Source organism: Asterias rubens, chromosome 12 (assembly GCF_902459465.1).
Source record: "Asterias rubens chromosome 12, eAstRub1.3, whole genome shotgun sequence".
NCBI lineage: Eukaryota > Metazoa > Echinodermata > Asteroidea > Forcipulatida > Asteriidae > Asterias > Asterias rubens.
Window position 1 is genome coordinate 4,303,252 of NC_047073.1, and position 22,829 is coordinate 4,326,080.

A 22,829-nucleotide genomic window follows, 5' to 3' on the forward strand; every position below is an offset into this window, starting at 1 on the left:
TAATGATCCACACAAGTATCACTCAAAATTGCACGGTTTTCCTTTTACGTCGCGAACTATCACCGTCAGCCATTTATGGAAGTCAAAATGTTGACTCCCATAAATGGCTGACGTGTTAGTCAACGAGGTAAAAAGAAAACCACGCAATTTCGAGGCATATTTGTGTAGATCATTGTGTTCTACTTTTACAATATCTTTTTAACCATATTATGCATTTTATAACAACGGTTACAAACGCTTTTTATTGAACAACTCGACCGATCCAAGGCAACGTGTTCCTTTAATTGAATACTGCACGATTATATAGCGAAACGCAATCAACAAAGTTTAAACATTTTAAAACACATTTAGACCTTTTCATAGAAGTCTATAAAATATATTTATTTTTTAAAGACTATTTTGGTAAACTGAAAGATTTCGCTGACCGTGACATCCTGGATGGTTCGTGCATGGTTATCACAGTTTCTCCCCGACGCAGTGAGAAGATTCACTGACGTTGTCGTACGCGGTGGAGCCACCTGCGGCACTGATGCCAGGCCGGCTGACCGTGTTCGCCCGGGACACGGTGCTCATTCTCCGACGAACACTCCTTGGCTTACAGCAAACCTGGACAGAAAGAATTAGCAAAATTAAATAAGAAACATCAAAGTGTAAAACATGATTATGGTGATTTAGAGCTGAGTTTAGTTGGATTCTAAATGCCTCTTTCTCACGACAGCAATTTAGCAAGGGTCAGGGTCCCTAAAGCATGGTTGCAAAAATTCACCTCGTGTTTTATAAACTGTATGTCCACTAAGGACTGCAAAACTGAGACTTAATTGAGGACAAATGACACAGTCCAAGCATTATTGTCCTGCCATCTTAAAGGCAGTGGACACTATTGGTAATTACTCAAAATAATTATCAGCATAAAACCTCACTTGGTAACAAGTAATGGGGAGAGGTTGATAGTATAAAACATTGTAAGAAACAGCTCCCTCTGAAGCGACATAGTTTTTGGGAAATAAGTAATTTTCCACAAATTTGATTTCAAGACCTCAAGTTTACAATTTTAGGTCTCAAAATCAAGCATCTAACAGCACACAACTTTGTATGACAAGGGTGTTTTTTCTTTCATAGTTACTTCGATGATCAATCGAGCTAAAATGTTCACAGGTTTGTTATTTTATGCATATGTTGATATACACCAAGTGAGAAGACTGGTCTTTGACAATTACCAATAGTGTCCACTGTCTTTAAGTTCAATAAATACTCAAATCAAGCAAGGGACCCCTGCTAAATTGTTGTTATGTGAACAGAGTTGTATTCATTTTAAAATCGACGCCTGAACCCAAGATGCTTCAGAATTGTTCCGACCGTTCCGAATTGTTGATCTTTTTATCTTAAGGGTCTCTATACTAGTCAATCCATTCAGTAATTTGGTTCTACTGTCTGAACTGGTAGTTAGAGCCCCCCCCCCCCCCAACAAAAATTTCTGGTACCGGCATTTCCAATGATATCAAAACGAACTGAGTAATTTGGGTCATGAACATACTGATCGACACGTCACGTTGTTGCACCTCAATACTTAAAGACCCACAAATTGTATCACACCATGCGAAGTTTCAACTCAACTGAGAATGTGCTGACTGGAAGTAGTTCATCAAACAAAACTGATGTTGACGTCATCTTCTCACCACTTTCTCTCAAAATCGACAGGTCTAGCACCTAGACTCGTATTTACCTGTAAAGCCCACTTGCAGCTCTCTCTGAAGCTGACTGACATCAAGGCGTAGATGACAGGATTCCAAGCGCTGTTCATCAGCGACAGAAGCTGGAGAGCTGATGAGATTAACCTCCACTTCTGTATGTTCCTCTCTTCGGGGTCAAGGTAGAAGCGACTATAGACTGTGAAGCCAAGGTTAGGACCCCAACAAATTGCAAAGAGTACGATGATCACTACAAGCATTGTTGTCATCTAAAAAGAGATGCAAGAACACAAAATTCAAACGCATGTTTAAATAGTTGTCTTTAAAGGCACTGGGTGTATTTATTTTATTCACAAAGAGTTAGGACTAGTAACTAAAGGTGTGGACGAAGTTTAGGTCCTTTCGGACGAGTTATTTATCCTAGCTTGAGATAACACTAGTCTTAAAGGAACACGTTGCCTTGGATCGGTCGAGTTGGTCTTTGAAAAGCGTTTGTAACCGTTTTTTATAAAATGCATATGGGTAGAAAGATGTTGTAAAAGTAGGATACAATGATCCACACAAACATGCCTCGAAATTGCACGGTTTTCCTCTTACCTCGTCGACTAACACGGTCGGCCATTTATGGGACTCCCATAAATGGCCGACCGTGTTAGTTCGCACAGTAAAAGGAAAACCACGCAATTTCGAGGCAAACTTGTGTGGATCATTGTATTCTACTTTTAAAACATCTTTCCAACCATATGTATTTTATAACAAACGGTTACAAACGCTTTTTATAGACCAACTCGTCCGATCCAAGGCAACGTGTTCCTTTAACTAGCAAAGGCCAGTTTTCTCACTCGATACAGTATGCATAAACTAACAAATCTGTAAAGTGTTTTACTCATTTTGGTGTACGAAGTTGCAAAGAATAATATATTTAAAAAAAACACCCTTGTCGCAAATATGTGTGCTTTGAGATGTTTAATAAAAGGCTTCATGCCTGAAGTCTTTAAATGTTGAGTGAGAAATTACAACTTTCTCAAAAACTATGTTACTTCAGAAGAAGCCGGTTCTCACAATGTCTTATAAAATCAAGCTCTCCGATGCTTACTACCAAGTAATTATTTTTTTATGCAAACATTTATTTTGAGCAACTGCCAATAGTGTCTGGTGACTTTAAAGATGCTATGTCAGATTTTTGGCCCCAAACATACAAAAAAATGATTTTCTTTTTGAGTGAATGGTATTTCAAAGAGTATCACCCGCTCTAACGAAAAAAAGTTTAACCTTTACTAATTTTGAGCACTTTATTTCACTGCTACTAATAATTGGCGGACTTTTTCGAGCAATGGCTCAGATGAAAGCTTGTAACTTTCTCGACCCCCCATCAAAATGTTTGGGTCAAATCAGCAAAAAATCTGACATAGCATCTATAAAAGGGATGGTATATGTTTGTTCATTGAAACCCACTGTTTGGTTTAATCATATAATTGTAGACCACACGCCTACAACTATCACCTGTGAGTATTCTATTTCAAAAATTGCTAGAGCTTTGCCGAAAATCTGGAGCACTTTTGTACACGCGAGAAGAATAATCTGCATTTGGAATACACTATCTGAAAAACCCCTTTCTGTCAGTAACGCTTTTTAGGGGGATAATAAGTGATAACTTTTCTATAACCACAGTACTTTGAAGTGAAAAGTTTTTGAAAATGCTTTATACGTAGTGTGTCGTGGCCGAGCGGATAAGAGCACCAAACTCAAGCTCTGGTGCTTCTGTTCAGCAGAGTGTGGGTTTGAATCCCGGTCGTGACACTTGTGTCCCTGAGCAAGATACCCTAACTTTAATTGCTTCTCCCACCCAGGGGTAAATGGGTACCTGTGAGGGCAGAGATGGTTCATGATTGATTTAGCCGAGTAGTGCATATTAATGTTGCACAAGGCTGATACTCCCCACCAGGGAGCTGAGATGGTTTAAGGAGTGAATTGAGGCCTAGGGGTAATAATGTGAAGAGCTTTGGACGCCCTCTTGGTGTGAAAAGTGCTATATAAAAATGGGTTGTTATTCCTACTTATATTACTATCAAATCTGCTGTACTTTCAATCCCTTTAAAAAATTATAGCACTTTTTAAAAGTTGACGATGAAAGCGAAAAAAAACTTGACCTCTGCATGGGGAAGAGAATTACCTGTCTGATTTCTGCCTCTTTATTCCTGGTGGAGTTACGGTTCAACTTTGACGTGCTATTAGCAACATACACGGAGCTGGTCCTGGGCGCGTGGACTGATCCATTACCATTGCGGGTGCTTCCAGTCTTGTATTTACGGGACTGGTTCAAGGCTATTGAACCGTTCTTCCCGCCAACACTTGGTATCCGGCGGGTGTATAATGTTCGGATGATGAAAGCATAGGAGCCGGTGATTTGGACTAACGGTATGGCGAACACTATGAAGAAGAGATAGAGGGAGTAAGCTTGCTTCCCCTCTTCGTTCCAGACGTTCATGCAAAATTGGATAGTTATTCCCCACATGTCGATGGCGACAACACCCTGAAAGCAAGTATTAGTGTTCAAGTTACGTTGAGAATGTTCATGGACCAGGGGTGGATTTCACAAAGAGTGGAAACTAGTCTGATCTCGAGTTATGACGAGTTACTCGTACTTAGGACAAAGCCTTAAGTTTTTTAGTAGGACTAGTCCCAACTCTTTGTGAAATCAACCCCTTGGGCTTATTGCAACACAAAGCAACACAATTCATCATGAGACAAGTAGTCAGTTTTACCATAGTGTTTGTGACATGACACTTTACTTTAGCAACTACGTTTGATTTGAAGTAAAGATCCATTTTAGTTCTCTGTGAAAGCGGCCCCTCGTATGGCGCAGAGAAAGGAGCGAAACTTTACACTGGTGCTCTCACAACCACTTTCAAACAAGTTGGGCATAATAGGCGGGTTAAGTGTCAATATTATCAACATTGATGGTTTGTAATAAAGCACTGGACACAGGTTTACCAAATTGTATAAAATCTGTTTATACTAGGCTCGGGGCCTATTATTGGCCTACAAATGAAATAAGTTGATATTAATTTTGTGTGGACCTTTTTAAGACACTGGACACGTTTGGTAATGTCAAAACCAGTGCCCAATTTCATTGAGGTGCTAAGCACAAAAATTTGCTTAGCATGAAATGTCTTGCCTGATAAAAACAGAACTTGCAACAAAATTTCCATTTTGTTGGATATTGCTTGGTACTGGTATTCAGCTGTTGTTTGCTTATATCCTGAAAAATCATGTGGAAATTTGGTTGGTAAATCCTGTTTTTATTAAGACAAAAATGTCATGTTAAGCAAATTCTTTTTGCTTAGCAGCTCTATGAAATTGGGCCCTGTATATGATCTCAGTTATCAGTGTATCCAGCCATGCAAAACTGTGAAAATTTGGGCTCAATTGGTCCTCGAAGTTGCAAGAAAAAACTGAAAGTAAAAACACCCTTGTTGCACACATTTTTTGTGTGTTTTCAGATGCCCAGTAAAATGCTTCCCTCAAAAATATACTTCACACTGTGTTTTGAGTATCAATTACTGTTTTCTATTACTCGATACCAAGTAAGTTTTAATGCTAACAACAATTATGCTTTACTTTTGCACTTCATAGTAAGATGTTACTCACATGTGAGGCTCGTACTCGTTTAGGAAGAAGGAGAAGAAGAAGAAGTTTTTGAAGTATTTTAACAATAGTTTCAAGTGACTTTCACTTCAGTGCCAATTATCAACATTGGTAGTCTTTTCATTAAGCATATCATGATATCGCTCAGCAAAATATAACAATTCCGGAGCTCCAATAACAAAAAAGGGGGAAATTCACTTACCACGCTAAGCAAATGCGGAACACTTGCGATCGCTGCACTTATCCACACAGTCACTATGATCTTGTAGGCGTTTCTTATGGTCAGCTTAGTACGTGATTTCAACGGAAACATTACCGCATAACACCTAAAAGAGTAAAAATTTACTCAATATTAGTGGGCCAGGCATGGCACTAGAGGGCGCTTGATATAGCAGTTTAAACATTTACTGTGCCCAATTTTATGGAGCGCAGTGCTTTATAAATGGCCGATTTTGTACTGTGCGATTTCCATTTCGGAGCGATGCTAAACTTTTTTTTAAAAGCACACGAAAAGGGAAACATGTCGGTGGTGACTGCACGCAAATGAATGACGTCACAATGCAATTGTGAACGTGCAAGATGGCCGCCTAATTTTCTTGCTAACTTGTGAAATACGCTTACTTCTTAGCAAATTGTTTTGCTACAGTAAGCCCGGAAATTTGCTTAGCGTTTTTAGCAGCGCTGTGAAACTGGGCCCAAGATAAAGACAGGCGTTGGTTTACGGAACCCAAAATCACATTTTGCCGGGTTATAGGCCTATTCTGATCTGAAAATGAGTAAAGAACTTCCAGGTCAGGAATTGATGCCACTTCTGACGTTTGATACTATTCTTGTTCTAAGCTCGAGTGTAGGACTTTTTAGCGATCCGGCCATAGCCATACCCGAGGCTATTAATTTGAACGCAGCCTAAAAGAATGTGTTGACCTAATAGGTCAATTTCGGCAAATGAGCAGCCGATTTAAGTTTCGTTAATTCAAATCGAAGTTAATTTGTCAGTCCAGTAGTGAATTTCAAATTCGGTCATTCAATTTCGTTTTGCTATAGGCGTTCAAATTCCTTTCAGCACTGTTTTAAATTTAGCATAATTATCGCCACTATTTCGTGGCTACAATCATCATTCAATTGAGCAAATGCTGGTTCGACTGGAGATTTTTACTGATTAAATTTAGTTCAGTTTCACAAAGAGGCAATCATGTTTGCTTAATGAGATTTCAAATAATATTAAAGACAGTGGACACTATTGGTACTTGTCAAAGACCAGTCTTCTCACTTGGTGTATCTCAACATGTACATAATAATAACAAACCTGTGAAAATTTGAGCTCATCGGTCATCGAAGTTGCGAGATAATGATGAAAGAAAAAACACCCTTGTCACACGAAGTTGTGTGCGTTTATATGGTTGATTTCGAGACCTCAAGTTCTAAATCTGAGGTCTCGAAATCAAGTTCGTGGAAAATTACTTCTTTCTCTAAAACTATGTCACTTCAGAGGGAGCCGTTTCTCACAATGTTTTATACCATCAACCTCTCCCCATTACTCGTCACCAAGAAAGGTTTTATGCTAATAATTATTTTGAGTAACTACCAATCGTGTCCACTGCCTTTAAAAGTCATCATTCAATTTAGCAATGCTGGTTCGACTGGAAATTTTACAGATTTAATTGAGTTCAATTTCACAAAGAGGCAATCATGTTTGCTAAATGAGATTTAAAATAATATTAAGTAAAAAGAAAAACAGATAACTTTTAATACGAGGTAACTGTTTCAGTACCTTCACTTCAGTTCAGGCACACCTGATTTTCTAAAGTTAGTTACTCACAATGTACCTACCTCTCCATGCTGATCGCAGCGAGATGAAAAACCGAACTGATGGAGGAAAGCAGTTGCAAATATCCAGGGGTCCTGCATAGGACTTCACCCCACTCCCACGTTCCTTTATAAATAGTTAACTTCAAAAGCCATGGTAACACAACTGCGACCATGATAAGATCGGCAACAGATAAGCTGGCAAGGAGAGTATACATGACCGTGTGAAGATTTCGACACCTCCAAATGGTGTAAATAACTAAGATGTTTCCAAGGGTCCCGACCACCATTGTTAAACTGAAGCAGATGATTGTGATGATTTCCATGATCAGGTTGATGTGTTTTTCTCGTTGGAAAGCTTCAACGTCGTACGAATAACTGGAGTCAGACGAGTCGGTAATTGAGTTCGACTGATTCGCCCAATATAAGACGCCACGGGTCACCAGGGTTGTCATGATGTATGTGGTAAAGTTCGCAACTGGTGGATCCGCCATATCAACACTGGACCGGTTCTGAATAAAGAATAAAATCAAACATAAATATTTCAGTACAAAATTTAGTTCAATTGATGTTCCACCACAAAAGTCTTATATACCGCACGTATCGAGGCGTTTATTTATGTATATACTTCTTTTCCTCAGAAAGATGAGTTATTTAAGTTATGCATTCTGAGACCCAATTATGCAGCACCTTCTCTAAGCGATAAGTGTTACTGTGGGATCTTTTACGTCCATTACACAGCGTACGGGACCAACGGCTTTACGTCCCATCCGAAGGACGAATCAATACTGGTTAAGTGTCATGCTTAAGGACACAAGTGTCACGACTCTCTAACCCACACTCTGCTTATCTTAAACACCAGAGCCCAATTTCATATAGAGCTGCTCAGCACAAAAGTTTGCTTAACATGAAATGTCTTCATTGATAAAAACAGGATTACCAATCAAGTTTCACTTTTTATTGCATATTGTTTTTGCTTGTATTTACCTGTTGCTTGCTATTCTAAAAAACAACTCCCAAATTATCTCATGTTCTCAACAAGTGGGATGGTATTTCCTGAGTTCCTTTACAAACCACTTAAAGAGTTGACCCAATTGAAGCCGTTCGCATTTATGACTTGATTTTGCAATTGCTTCTTTGGTATTTCATCTTCAGGTAAGGTGCTATATTGCAAAATGTTTGCAGTCAAGAGGAGTAGTTGAGCAAATTACAGAAGGTTTCCTCCATTAGATGAGTAAATATTAACAGGCCACGGTCGTGACATCCTATAAACAACAACGGTCATAAGTAGTTGACAGAAGGTGATGGTCAACAGTAAGACGGACCCTAAAGAAGAATGGTCCTTTTTTGCATAAACAAAGCTGTGACTGCTCCCGTTTAATGGTATTACAGATGTTTAACGATAATACATGCCGCAACTCACACCATGGAGGAAAACGGCACGCTAACTTACCGACGGTCCGAGTTAACGCCATGAGTGAACCCACATCGCGCACTCACACCTTTAACCTGTCCTATTAGCATTAAAGGCAGTGGACACTATTGGTAATTACTCAAAATAATTATTAGCATAAAACCTTACTTGGTAACGAGTAATGGGGAGAGGTTGGTAGTATAAAACATTGTGAGAAACAGCTCCCTCCGAAGTGCCATAGTTTTCGAGAAAGAAGTAATTTTCCACGAGTTTGATTTCGAGACCTCAGATTTAGAACTTGAGGTCTCGAAATCAACCATCTAAACGCACACAACTTAGTGTGTCAAATTTTCACAGGTTTGGTATTTTATGCATATGTTGAGATACACTAACTGTGAAGGCTAGTCTTTGACAATTACCAATAGTGTCCACTGCCTTTAAATACACTGGGGTGGATTTCACAAAGAGTTAAGACTAGTCTTACCTCGAGTTAGGACGAGTTGAACGTAATTTAATGTGAGAAACGGCTCCCTCTTGAATACGTAGTTTTTTGGTGAAAGGTAATTTCTCACTCAAATATTACTTAAAGACTTCAGACCTAAAGCCCCTTTTAGGCATTTGATGAAATCACACAAATTTTTGCAACATGGGTGTTTTTCGTTAAATATTCTCTTGCAACTTCGATGACCAATAGAGTCAAAATCTTCACAAAGGTAAACTATTATTTGATAAAAGTTTGAGCCTTCGGGTTGTTGCCTACCTTTAATATTTCCCCCCTTCGAACACTTGAAAGGATTCAAAACAAGATGTGTTTACTTTCCACTTATATATTCATGGTATATTGTAACAATAATTAATGAAAAGTCCCTTGCACTCGAACCCGTCTGGAAATAACTATTCTCTTGAAGATAATTATAAAATACTAGACGTCCGTGCACAATACTTGTTCAACTCCATGAGGCATAATTTGAAGTATAGTGGGGGTGGACACTCAAATAGAGCACACATTCTCAAAATGCATCCTTGTGGAACGACAGTTAACTTAGTTTGATGTTGGATATTGGACATTATGTTTGTACAGCGAATAATGATGGATGTCGCTTTTTCGATATTGGATATTGGGCATTCCCATAGGTTTGTACAGTGGATGTCTATCCTTGTACATCCGTGTTGGATATACAAAATTATTGGTAAGCCCAATATCCAATATCGATATACAGGGTGGATACTTCACTGTACAAACCTATGGGAATGTCCAATATCCAATATCGATATACAATGTAGACATTCACTGTACAAACCTACGGGAATGTCCAATATCCAATATCGATATACAATGTAGACATTCACTGTACAAACCTATGAGAATGTCCAATATCCAATATCGATGTACAATGTAGACATTCACTGTACAAACATATGGAAATGTCCAGTATCCAATATCGTAAACGCAACATCGATATTTGCTGTACAAATATTAAATGAATGTCCAATGGCCAATATCAAACTAACATTACCGTTATCCTTGTGCAACACTGTTTTGTTCCTTCGTTTATCCCACCCGCAATTAGTGGGTTTCTGTAGACTTTGTGCACACATTTCCTTGTGAAGCACCCGGGCTTTAGATTTCCCCAGATATAGTCTTTTTATTTTCACTTTTTTGTTTTGACCTTGGTCTCCATCAGGTAGACATATAACTATGGTGGCCATGAAGGGACATCGCACATCGCAAATATCTTTGCAAATATTTGCGACATCGCAAATATTTGCAAAGATATTTGCGATGTGCGATGTCCCTTCAGGGCCACCAAATATAACCGAAAACGAGCATACTGTTTGGTTGGGGTAAATTTGTCTGGTGTATAAAACCCAATCCAAACAGTGCACGACAAGAGTGTCCACCATTACCTCAAAAAGCCTAACTCAATCTTCCATCTCGGCTGAACTGCATTAAAAATTAAGCAAATTTGAAGAAAATTTTTCATTTGCTGAAAAATGTACGCGCTGAAACCAGTCGCAAACAGCTGGTTATACGTCCGTTGCTTAGCAATGTGGTTTATTCGTTAAGTAAATTTGAACACTACAGTCTAATGAAACTAGACGGTATATATACCAATTGTGTCTATAGATGCATTTTACTTCTCTTAAATCTATACAAAATTGGTGAAAAACGCGGGGAAAAATTAATAAAGAGTTTTAAGAGGGAAGCAGGAGGGGCAGAAGCCCCCTTCTCGTTTCCCCTTTATTGTCCCCCCCCCTTTCCGACAAAAAATACTGTTTTGTCATCGCGTCCGGACGTACGCGTCCGTGCAACAAGTTTGTGACTTTGTTTCTCTTATCATATTAACGACGCTACTTATTGTTACTGACCCGTGTAACTTTCTAATTAATGTTTGGACATCACTTTAATTTTGAAAGGTTAATAATAAGACGAAAATAAAGCATATTTTATATTTGTTGACTTAATTCAATTAAATTCAATTCAATTAAAACAAATTGTTTATTAAAACATGTATCGCACATGCCAACATAAAAAATGTTCAAACAGTGTAACATCGACGTTTGTTGCACAGACGCAAGTATGGTATCTTTGACGCCGTTTACCAACCTAACCCTAATCTAACCGTCTGGGTGGTATACACAATTAAGCTTCAAACCGGTAATACAAGTGACCATACAGCTCAAGTGAAACATTTCTGAGGGCATATCTTCGTCTAATGAGATTGTCAAAACTGAAAAATATAACAATTTTAGGAAAACAACCTGAAATTGATTGCAGCGATGGAAATAAGAGCGGTGTACTTTCATAATATTTGGTGACTTCTGGAGACCAATGACCAAAACCAAGAAGGGAAAATAAAAGTATTGACTACATCGGGAAATTCAAAAGACCGGGGTGCTCCACAAGGAATTTGGTTAACAAAGTCCAAGGGAAAATCTTAACGACAGGTACAATGGAAAGAACAAAATAATGTCTCTAAAGTGATTCATATTTGAGAATGTGTGAACGTGCATGCTGAGTATGTGCAGACACACAACGGTGTAAAACCGCAATTAATATTCGTCCCCTAATGCAAAGTTAATATCTCATAAACAGGTATGAACGTGCACAATTTGGTGATTTGGCGTCGTTTTCAGCATATAACTTGACTCTCAATTCGACGAAATGTCACAGCTGCAGGCGGGGTCGGTCATATTGAAAAACTGTACAAACATTAATTTGCTCTTTCCAACATTGCTTAAAATAAACAACATGCACGGTATCCCATGACGAGTTGACCCTTTTATGGTAAACTTAGAGTAGCTTCCCGCTTTGCTACCAGACCCAAGTCATCACAACGGTCGACATTCTTGCCGTTATTTTCCAGGAATAAACAGCAAGAGAAAAAAAGTCAGAGTACAGCTTTACTTCATTGGTTTAATTATTCACCTCTGGTATTGGCGATCACAGCAGGGGGTTTTACATCGGGATTACGTCAAAGGGAAAGATTGATATCGTGAACGAGAGGTGTTGTTACGGAGAACAGATTGGACACGGTAAATATAGATTCAGTAAAGCTCTTAAGTCTTGAATATATAGGTCAAAATCTTGAAAGTGCACTTCCGGTTTTTGAACCGCATTTTTGCTTTTATTTTTTAAACAAATGTATGTGTACATCAAAATTTTGAGATATCGTCGAAAAGTCCGGGAGCGAAAAATGTTTATGTTGGTCCAATAATAATCCCAGATGGGAACAAGCCCTACTCAGAAGCGTTACTGCGGTAAGGCTTCTCGGGTTCAAAAGTATTGAGAGGGGGCGGGGGAGGGGGGGACCACAATCTGCGGAAAGTCTTCTAATATTCAAATTTTATTGACTCGTATCTTTTTACATAACCATATTAGCGAAATGTGAAATGCTTATCAATGTTTATACTATCAAAAGCTGTAGCGTTCTAAGCTATATTACTGCTAATTTCAAAAGTGATTACTCAGAGACATATATACCTTCCCTTTAGATTGAAAATAAAGCTCAGAAATTTTAAGACTTCCTGAAAACCCAAATCTAAATATCTGTTGTGGTCAGTATGAGTGAAGGTCCTACATAGGCATATACAGACAGAAACCTTCAAATGAATTTCTGACCAAGTTGATGCATCATTCAATATACGACGACCACCTGCAGACTGATTCCATATCAAGTAGAAACCAGATAGGCTGCTATGAACAAAAAAAATCACAGGCCGCAATAAAGTCTGTATGGAAACCGAGATAAAAGGCAGCAACATGCTGTTAAAATATACAACGAATTTATTACGAGAAATGGTCAAGGCACTGCTGCACATCGTGTGGCCTATATGCCAATTTCCTTTACAACGTCGAACACAGCCGTGAGTTTTGCTATGCAGGACCCGATTTTGTAGCACAAAAAAGTAGCTAAGCGTAACAAATTTACGGCTACCAGAACCAGCCAAGCTACTGTGTCACTGGAACACTTGTGTCTGATATCTTGCTCATGTCTGCTAAGCAGAATTTTTTCAGCAACTATAAGCTCTGCTCATTAGCTCTTTAAAAATTAATTGCAAACAATCAAACCTTGTTAATTCAAACTAATTTGATAGTAAAAGATGGACTTTGCTATTCAAAACAAAAAGAAAGTTAGATAGATAAATAGATAGATAGATTAAAGATTTACTTATTGTCCACGTTAACAAACAAAGAAACTTGACATCCACTGGCCAAATACAGAATACACAATCAATATCAACACTTTATTAATTACATATTAATTCTCCATAAAACCACTCATACTTTAATAAAGAAGGTAAATCTCTGTCAAGCCATGAAGTTATACATTAACAGATATACTCAAGGCTGTTCCAAAATGAAGTTAACTGTTTGCAAACAAGGAAAGGTCGGATACCCTTGTGGTACAAAAAAGTGGTTTCGATTCGAACTGGTTAAATTTGTTCTTATTTAGTAACAAATCTGATTGAATGATTGTGGTGAAGTTGTATGTTAATGCATTTAGAAACATTGTAACGTTCCAAAATGGAGGTAATTGTTTGCAAACGAAAGAAATGCCTGCACCATTAATAAAATGTATTACCCTCCGCCTCCATTAAAAAAATACGAACATCTTGACTTGAAGCTAATTTTGTTAAATGTTTTCTTCTTCAGTTATAAACCTAATCTGATAGAATGTGGTTAAGTTGTAATTTCATGCAATAATAAATATTTACCGTTCCAAATTGGAGGTAATTTGCAAACGAAAGCAAGTACTGTACCATTAATATTATATGTTATTTCCCCCTCACTTTCATTTAAGTTGTACGACAATTTGGTCTTTTTAAATTTGTTCTTAATTAATTTATTGATTTAGGTTAAGTTGTATTTTCATGCAATCAGAACATTTTTATCGGAAAAAATGGTTTGGATGAATTGACGCGTCACCGGAACTAATCCGGAGTAATTCGTGAGGAGCCGATATTAAATGGTTAACTTTTATAAGTCTAAAGCAGGAACCTATAAATCTTCCTGTCAACGTCAGAAACTCGGACCACATTCGAATTCTAGCTACGTCCGATGACGTGTATTTAGATATTCGTTATGCGTAGGCATATGGCTTTGATGAAGGAGGTATCATTAACGTATGGCTGAACATCAAAAGAAACGAATGGTCGGTAGCACGCACGAGCTACTAATCCTAATTAATGATGTAATTTGTACAAATTAACTTTTACTTGATTACTCATGGAACTAAGTCAACATTCACAATAGCCCCATTACGGTTGTATAAATAAATGCATAGGCAGACATAATTGTTTTTTTTTTTGCTGAATAATGAGAATATACTTTCTTGATGAATTCCGTAATTATGGTTATAATGAACAGCAAAGTTTCCTTTACAAACTACTGACAGGACTGGGTAATTGGGTTTACGAACCAGAAACAGATGTGATCGATGCCAAGCTTTTCTCGCAAGTTTCAGGTAAATGATGAATTAGGCCGTTTTTCCAAGTTTACAAGTTGTGGCTAAAGGGCTACAGCTACTGCTATTGCTATAAGACTGCCATAAGTGAGTTCTTAATGCGAACCCAACCCCATGGAACAAGTCTTGTAAGTTATACGTATCCGCATCCGATTTCACGTAACGCTAGGATTAATCTTATCTCGAGTTAGGATAAGTGACTTGTCCTAACTTAGGATGGGTTCAATGCGCCCTAACGTCTTCGGATATGTCCCAAAAGTCCGAAGAGTAATCCTAAGTTAGGAAGAGTTTGGTGAAATTTACGGCAGGTGTCTTAGGTAGGTCGGTTCATCTAAAACATATAGCCCACCAAAATTTTGCTAAATATGAATTGCACGGTGTACCAACCCCGTCAATGCGGAGATGGTCAAGGTAAAGTAAGCCGTGCGATACTTTAGTTACATCCTATACTCGGCCCTGAAAATGTCCTTTGAACTTTAATAAGGATCACATTGCATCGTACCGCCGGCATCATCTAGTAAACACAGATGAGATATTACGATTAACAATTTTGCTCAATAGTGAAAGAAAGAACAAAATGAAATTGAACCCAATCGGTCATTACGCGACACAGCATTTCCTGAAACCCAATCTTGCCAATAAAGGGCCAGTATTTTAATTCATTAAGCGTGGGGAGCCCTCTTAGCCATGTTGACCGATGTGTGTCTGGGGACTTTGACACCGTTAATAAGAAGCAAGCAGCCCCGGTAGCTGTATTTGTTTTGCTCCGTCTGTTCTTTCGCGCCATTTGGAAAGTCGATGATATTAAAAAGGAAATTCGCCCTGAACACCGCAATGGTCTGGCTTCGGACTCCTTCGGGGAGGTGTGTACGGGATTGTGGCTGAATACCGCAATGGTCTGGCTTCGGACCCCCTCGGGGAGGTGTGGACGGGATTGTGGCTGAATACCGCAATGGTCTGGCTTCAGACCCCCTCGGGGAAGTGTATATGGGATCGTGGCGGTGCGACTCATCTGATTGAATCACACTATACATGATTAAGCCTAATGCCCTACAGAGAATCACCTCGCCATTGTGAAAATCGATGTAAAAGTTTAATGTACTTTTGATAAACAGGTTACAGAAATTGTGTCATTTCTTTTTTTACACAAGAAGGAGTCATAAATAGATTGTTTATTGCCAACAAAATGCTGGCAAATATATTGAGAGAAAGGGGTTGCAGTGTAGTTCCTAATTTTTCTCCAACCAGGTTTATAATACGGAGGAAAGAAAGTAATAAACTCGGTGAATATAAAGCATAAAGCTCATACGCATCTAAAGTGGCTGAAACAGATGTAACCTTGCATATCGCAACAACTTCTAATTACAAACACTGTAAAAAATATCCTCACTTCAGACACGGCACCGTTTCCGACACTTTGACGATATTGGCACGTACGAGAACACAGTGTTTAATGAGCTAAAGAGTCCCACCGATTCTAAATATTAGATCCAAACTACCGGTAGTCACCTCCATGGCCGTGACATTAAACCCTATTTTAATTTCATGAGGAAGTTTCGATCCAACTCACGAACATAGAGTTCTTAAAGGCACTGGACACCTTTGGTATTGTTCATCGAAGTTGCGAGAGAATATTGAAAGAAAAACACCCTTGTTGCATTACTTTGTGTAATTTCGGATGCATAATAAAATGCTTCAGCTGAGGTGTTATTATATAAGACAGAAATTACCTCTCTCTTAAAAACTATACGTTACTTTAGAGGGAGCTGTTTGTCACAATGTTGTATACTATCAACAGCTCCACATTGCTCCTCACCAAGGAAGATTTTATGCTACCTAATTTTGAATAATTACCAGTAGTGTATAATTACCAGTAGTGTCCAGTGCAATCAAACTGAAAGTCGGAACGAAAGGCTCTCTCTAATTAAAACCTCCTTTTGTTTTAATGCATGCCGACGTACGTGAGGGTGCATAAAGCCAACCCGTGTGCGTTATTTGCGTTTTAATTGGACGATATGTGTTGAATGTGTAAACCAATACAAATGCCCACTTAGAGTGATGTATAGTTGGGCTACTCGGCATGTTCTCGAAAACTAATTTACAGAAAGGGAAAATTGGATCATGCTTTAGGAGATTACCAGCGATGAAGCACGGAGTATATCGTCGCGTCAGGCTGTCTGGGTTGATCGAGACAACAGCTGTGCATGACACTTTACAGGAGCATAAATCCGGAAGCCATCCTCTGACTTGCCAACCTTGTTCCCCGCGTACACACCCAATTTTTGCACACAGAGTTGTGGGGACTTCTTATTGTTGTTCTGATAGTAATACTCCCTTTTCCAAAAAATCCAACAAATGTTGCTTGACATTGTCTTTGCTGATCAAAAATTTAATCGGGTACCAGCCACAACAATGCAAACTTAATGTAATTTGGCTGGTTACCTGATGCTGTTCAGCAACACTAAGCTGTGTTTAGCGTCTTTTAGTCCTCATAGGCTCTATGAAATTGGGTCCTGTTTGCGCAAGTGGCACGCAGTCCACATCGTGGATACGGATTCTTACGCCAGAAAATAAGGACATTTTGTTTCTTTTCCAACCTCATTACTGTTACTAATCTCATTGGGAGCAAAAAACAAGGCAACTGCGTTATTATTACAAACCAATGATTTGTGACCATCATCAGTGCCCTTTTTAAAGGCAGTGGACACTATTTGTAATTACTCAAAATAATTATTAGCACAAAACCTTAATTGGTGACGAGTAATGGGGAGAGGTTGATGGTATAAAACATTGTGAGAAACGGCTCCCTCTCAAGTGCCATAGTTTTTGAGAAAGAAGTATTTTTCCACGAATTTGATTTCGAGACCTCAGATTTAGAACTTGAGGTCTCGAAATCAACCATCTAAACGCACGCAACTTCGTGTGACAAGGGTGGTTTTTTCTTTCATTAATATCTCGCAACTTCGATGACCGATTGAGCTCAAATTTTCACATGTTAGTTTTTGTATGCATATGTTGAGACACACCAACTGTGAAGGCTAGTCTTTGACAATTACCAATAGTGTCTAGTGTCTTTAATGGCTCTGCTTACCGCCGAATTCTGCGCTTACAATCACCATTCTCCGCTTATAAAGTGTGCAAGTACCGAGTTTCTGCGCAAACGATGCTTGACATATGCTTGATGTAAGCGCGGAGTTCCCTGCTTTCCTAAGCACCGATTCTTTGCTTACCGTAAGCAGAGTCATGCAATTGAGCCCGGTCCGCTTACCCTTCTACATTGAATCGATCGATATTCGATATCATTGATTCAAAGTCATAGGAAATTCATCGGGGCCAAGTACTTTTGTGTCCTCAAGGACCAATATTGTTAAGAACCCCTTTCACGTTTTCAGTGCTGAAGCAAAACCACATATGCACACTTGTGATTTGAATTATACATTTTGGCGCCCCAAAACTGCCTCAAGTGCCCCAACACGCACGTAGTCCGATACGTCACACTTCGCGGTTTACTGATAAACACAATGTAAAATTTACCTCAATCTATACAGTTTGTTTAAAACATCTTTTTTTTTTGTATCATAGTAGCTTTGTGTTTTACAGATTTCTGAGTGCAAACAAAAACATGCAACTGGTAAACACAGGTCGAGCTCAAAACCATCTGCTCTTGTTATTAATCAACTAGGACTAGATTCAGCGAACTCGAAATGTCATCGACCAAACCCCAACGACCCCGACGAGACGCACACGGGGGAAATCTCACAGGCTGTTCAATGCCCACCACATTAATATGAGATCTAACGTGAACATGACCATATCATGCCTCTCCTGATCGCCTTGGGGTTAAGCCTACCCCTTTATTGAGTTCCAATATTGAGTTTTCAAACACAATCATCTGTTTCACTGGTGTGACTTTCCCAGTTTACTCATAAAAGCATGACACCATTTTTAATAAATGATTTCGCCCGAACTGATAACAGACCACTCAAAATAATAAGATATGCCTACTGGTCGTCATAATAACTGATGATGAATTCTATCAACCATAATGACTTACAGTTTTCAACAAATGAAGCTGGTTATGTTCATACAAAGACATTTGCAAGGCCAGAGTTATAATATGATAATGCAACAAGAAAAGTTCATACAACAACGCCATTGTTTTGAATCCCGATAAGTACAATTCAAACTTTGTACGTGTTTTCTTTAAGACAGACTGGTACACTGCAAACACTGTGGTGTTAAAATTGACACCGAGGAAGTTGTCACAATTTTCCTGGGACGGATGAAGACTTTAACATCCAATGAAGAGACAAAAACCCTAAAAAGACAGTGATACAAGAAAACTCACACTTTAAGGTAAATGTCCTTCAGAATAGACGTTAAACAATCATATACAATGATTTGATTTATACAAAATTATCTCTTAAAACGACCAAATTAAAAACGTATCAACGTTACTTCTGATAAAACAATATAAAAAAACGCACAATGTTTGCGTTCACACATCGCACTAAATGGGCAAACGAACAATCTTAATTGAAGGTGTGACAATTGAGGTTGGTTTTCAACTCAAACTAATGTCATATTGGGGAAAACATTGTATAAACTGCTGTTACGCGTTACAAATACCTGTATTTGCAAGTTGAATATCGCTTTAGCTATAACGATGAATTACAAATAAGATACACAACAACTGTGATGATGGTACAACCCGATGAACATAAAATAAGCACACTTGTATCTCATAACAGTGTGTGAGTCCTGACACAAGCTCCTCGCCCAAGAGAGATGAGGCAAATTTTGTAAGTCTTATTCATCATGGAGGTAGGAATTCCTTCCTCCATGGTCTCACAGACACGACGACGTGAGATGCTTGATTTTGAGCTTACATTTAGTGTTCTCCAAAGGGAAAGTAAACTTTAAACGGTTCAAGCATTTCGAGTTATAGAAAATTGATGCAACAAATTAGCGCATGATACAACCGTCACATGAAGCACATTGGTAGAATATGAGGGGATTTGGTTCAACGTTTTTTTTAAATGTTATTATTAGCACTTCAAGTGCCTGAACCCTCAACATTTCATTCACAATAAGAGTCTGAAGCACGGCCGAATTGTTTACAGTGTAATCAAGTCATGTAGGTCACATTTGTCTCCGCCATGGGAAGAGAAGTTGATTTGATTCGGGTTTAAATTTATCAGAACTTGCAAGGCTCTGGGTTGTTGATATACACAACACCCGCGCTTGATTGAAGCCTTCAAAACACTAGACCTTGCGTGTGGTGTGTTTCATTAACACTGCAAGCGTTTCTGTTGCCCTTCGAGCGGGCGATTGCACAGTGTTTTGCCGTAATCGGTAATTTCTCATTTTTCATCAAGCTGCCCTGATTAGTGTGATAATAATCCATGGTAATCTTACGTCTCATAAAGGGATGGACAAGGTCAGGGTCTTGCTGATTGTGATTACAGTCAGCAGATAGAGCACCCGATTTGGCTTAAAGGCACGGACACTTCTATCGGTAATCACTCAACATTTTATTTAGCATAAAAACTTACTTAGTATACGAGCAACGGAGAGCTGTTAGATTAAAAACATTGTTTCCATCGGCTCCCTCTGAATTAACTCCTTTTTTTTCAATCAAAATGTACACAGATTTGTTAATTGATGAAAATTAATGTTAAGACACACCATTCCAAGTGAGAATCCTGGACTTTGATAACTACCAATGCCTTTAAGGTATTTTACGTGTGTGTGTTTCTTTCTTTCTTTTTTTTTTTTGGGGGGGGGGGAAGTGGTATACTATAGATTTTTTTTCAACAATGCTGACTTATCGGCAACAATTACAAAGACAGGCATAATATAATTGAAAGTTTCAACACAGTGTCTTCCTGATGAAATAACAGCAACAAACTATTGAAATGTATTTTATCCATCCGCGTATATTGAGGTGACGCCGGGTACCAACCGCATCTGGCCCATTATTTGCGAGCGGACACCAAAAACCCTAGGATATCTGAGAAACGATTCATGTACGAACCGTTTCTCAGATTCAAATAGTTTAGGTATAACAATTATCTCGACCAATTCGTTACTCCGGAGAATCCTTTCTTTAAGTTATTACTATCAGCAGCTGCAGTGCTTCTCACTCAGTAAGATTGTACAGGCTTGGAGTATTTATCAAACTGTGATTCTGCCTTTAAAGACAGTGGACACTAATGGTAATTGTCAAAGACTAGCCTTCACAGTTGGTGTATCTCAACATATGCATAAAATAACTAACCTGTGAAAATTTGAGCTCAATCGGTCATCGAAGTTGCGAGATAATAATGAAAGAAGAAAACACCCTATAGCCACACGAAGTTGTGTGCGTTTAGATGGTTGATTTCGAGACCTCAAATTCTAAACTTGAGGTCTCGAAATCAAATTCGTGGAAAATTACTTCTTTCTCGAAATTTACGTCACTTCAGAAGGAGCCGTTACTCACAATGTTTTATTATGCCAACCTCTCTCCATTACAGCTCTCCATTATTCGTAATCAAGAAAGGTTTTATGATAATAATTATTTTGAGTAATTACCAATAGTGTCCACTGCCTTTAAACATTGATAATGATGATTAGAGAAATTGAGGTACATGGGATACGCAGCTAGTCATTATATTTCTTTTCCAACCTGCTGTTATTTCTTTACACCGAACAGCAATGTAATAATGAAAGCCAAAGAAGTTCCAACTTCCCCTTCCTCTTGCTAACAAAAGCAGTGAAGCTGTCCCTAAAATACCCTTCAATCAAACTGCCAGATGTGGTGAGAAACTCACCCCATCTCCCATTCGGACACGTTCTACCCCGGAACCACGCCGATTGCGCCAATATTGATACCGTTCAGGGCCTCCAAACAACCCCTATTGTTGATCTACGTGCCCTCCCAAGCAGATTTCCGTGAAGAGAAGGAGTTCTTAATTGGCACTATAGGATCGCTCCATCTCTTTTTGATAACTCCTTCATCAATGGCGGAACCAATGCATAGAGCCTGACCGGACGGGAGCTGATTGTTTTCGTCCTTATGTATAACAAGTGTTCTACCGTGTTTCCAAATCTTCCCTCAAGCAGCGCAGTGATTTCTTCTAAAAGGAAAATCACAGCCCACGTCACTTTTGGTTCGGATGAACAAAACTGTGATTGATTCGTAAGTCATTAAGATGAAAAGTTCAAGAGTTTGATCGCTATCATATCCAATTAACTTGTTTTTCAATCTTGTTGTCTTTAAAACAATGTGAACCAATAACCTTTGTGATTAGTTTAGGAGCGAGGCCAATTTAGAGACTGTTTTGGACGTCTTCGGCCTTACCATAATGGCGTCGGACTCTGACCCTACAGCTGGTATTGGTGCGGTTTAGCCTGGCGTCGGCGTGCTGCTGTCAACGTTAATTTCGAACAAAACTGACCGTTACGTCCAACCCTAAAAGGCGAGTTGACAGATTAAACAATTTAACAAGTTTACGGAGATAAATCACAGTAGTTTAAAGTTCATATAGGCCTAGTAGTCAACAAAATCTGCTCAAAAGGAGAGGTGACAAGTTAAAGACACTGGACACTATTGGTAATTGTCAAAGACCAGTCTCTCACTTGGTATACCTCAACATGCTTCAAATAACAAACATGTGAAAATTTGAGCTCAACTGGTCGTCGAAGTTGCGAGATAATAATGAAAGAAAAAAAAACACCCTTGTCACACGAAGTTGTGTGCTTTTAGATGCTATATTTCGCGACCTCAAATTCTAATTCTGAGGTATCGAAATCAAATTCGTCGAAATTAACTTCTTTCTCGACAACTACGTTACTTCAGAGGGAGCAGTTTCCCACAATGTTTTATGCTATCAACAACTCCCCATACTCGTATACAAGTAAGGTTTTATGCTAACAGTAATTTTACCAATAGTGTCCACTGCCTCTAAGCAATTCAAACAGTTTACAGGGATAAATCACATTGGTTTAAAGTTTATAGTTAAATCAAATCAATCCGCTCATACTGATTAACAAACACATTTTCAATGATACCAGACAACTGCAACTTAGCCAGTGGCATGTTCCTGAGAGAAACGTGTACCAACGTTGATGGTGCACTTCTCCAAACTCCCGTTTCAAAACTAGATTATATCAGACTTTTATAAATTTTCAACACGTTCAGATGTTCCACGGAGCAAAGCTCCTGCAGTCCCTTAGTAGCAATCAGGAATAACTAGTGATACGTCATCCGTCTCAAGACTTCCTTCCGATTTATTAAGACAGCACTTTACGAAAATTTCT

At 38.7% G+C, this 22,829-nt stretch overlaps 1 protein-coding gene across 1 annotated transcript in view; it reads right to left on the reverse strand.

Annotated features, from left to right (window-relative positions):
• Positions 1–231: 231 nt before the first annotated feature.
• LOC117297823 (G-protein coupled receptor 54-like) overlaps positions 232–22,829 on the reverse strand; it is a 33,189-nt gene continuing 10,591 nt past the window's right edge. Inside the window, exons 2-6 of the mRNA XM_033780973.1 lie at positions 7,167–7,654; positions 5,539–5,662; positions 3,862–4,221; positions 1,724–1,957; positions 232–606 (exon numbers count right to left, since the gene is read on the reverse strand). Coding sequence (XP_033636864.1) covers positions 457–606; positions 1,724–1,957; positions 3,862–4,221; positions 5,539–5,662; positions 7,167–7,636 — 1,338 coding nt within the window. The 5' untranslated portion in view covers positions 7,637–7,654 and the 3' untranslated portion in view covers positions 232–456. The remainder of the gene's footprint in view (positions 607–1,723; positions 1,958–3,861; positions 4,222–5,538; positions 5,663–7,166; positions 7,655–22,829) is intronic.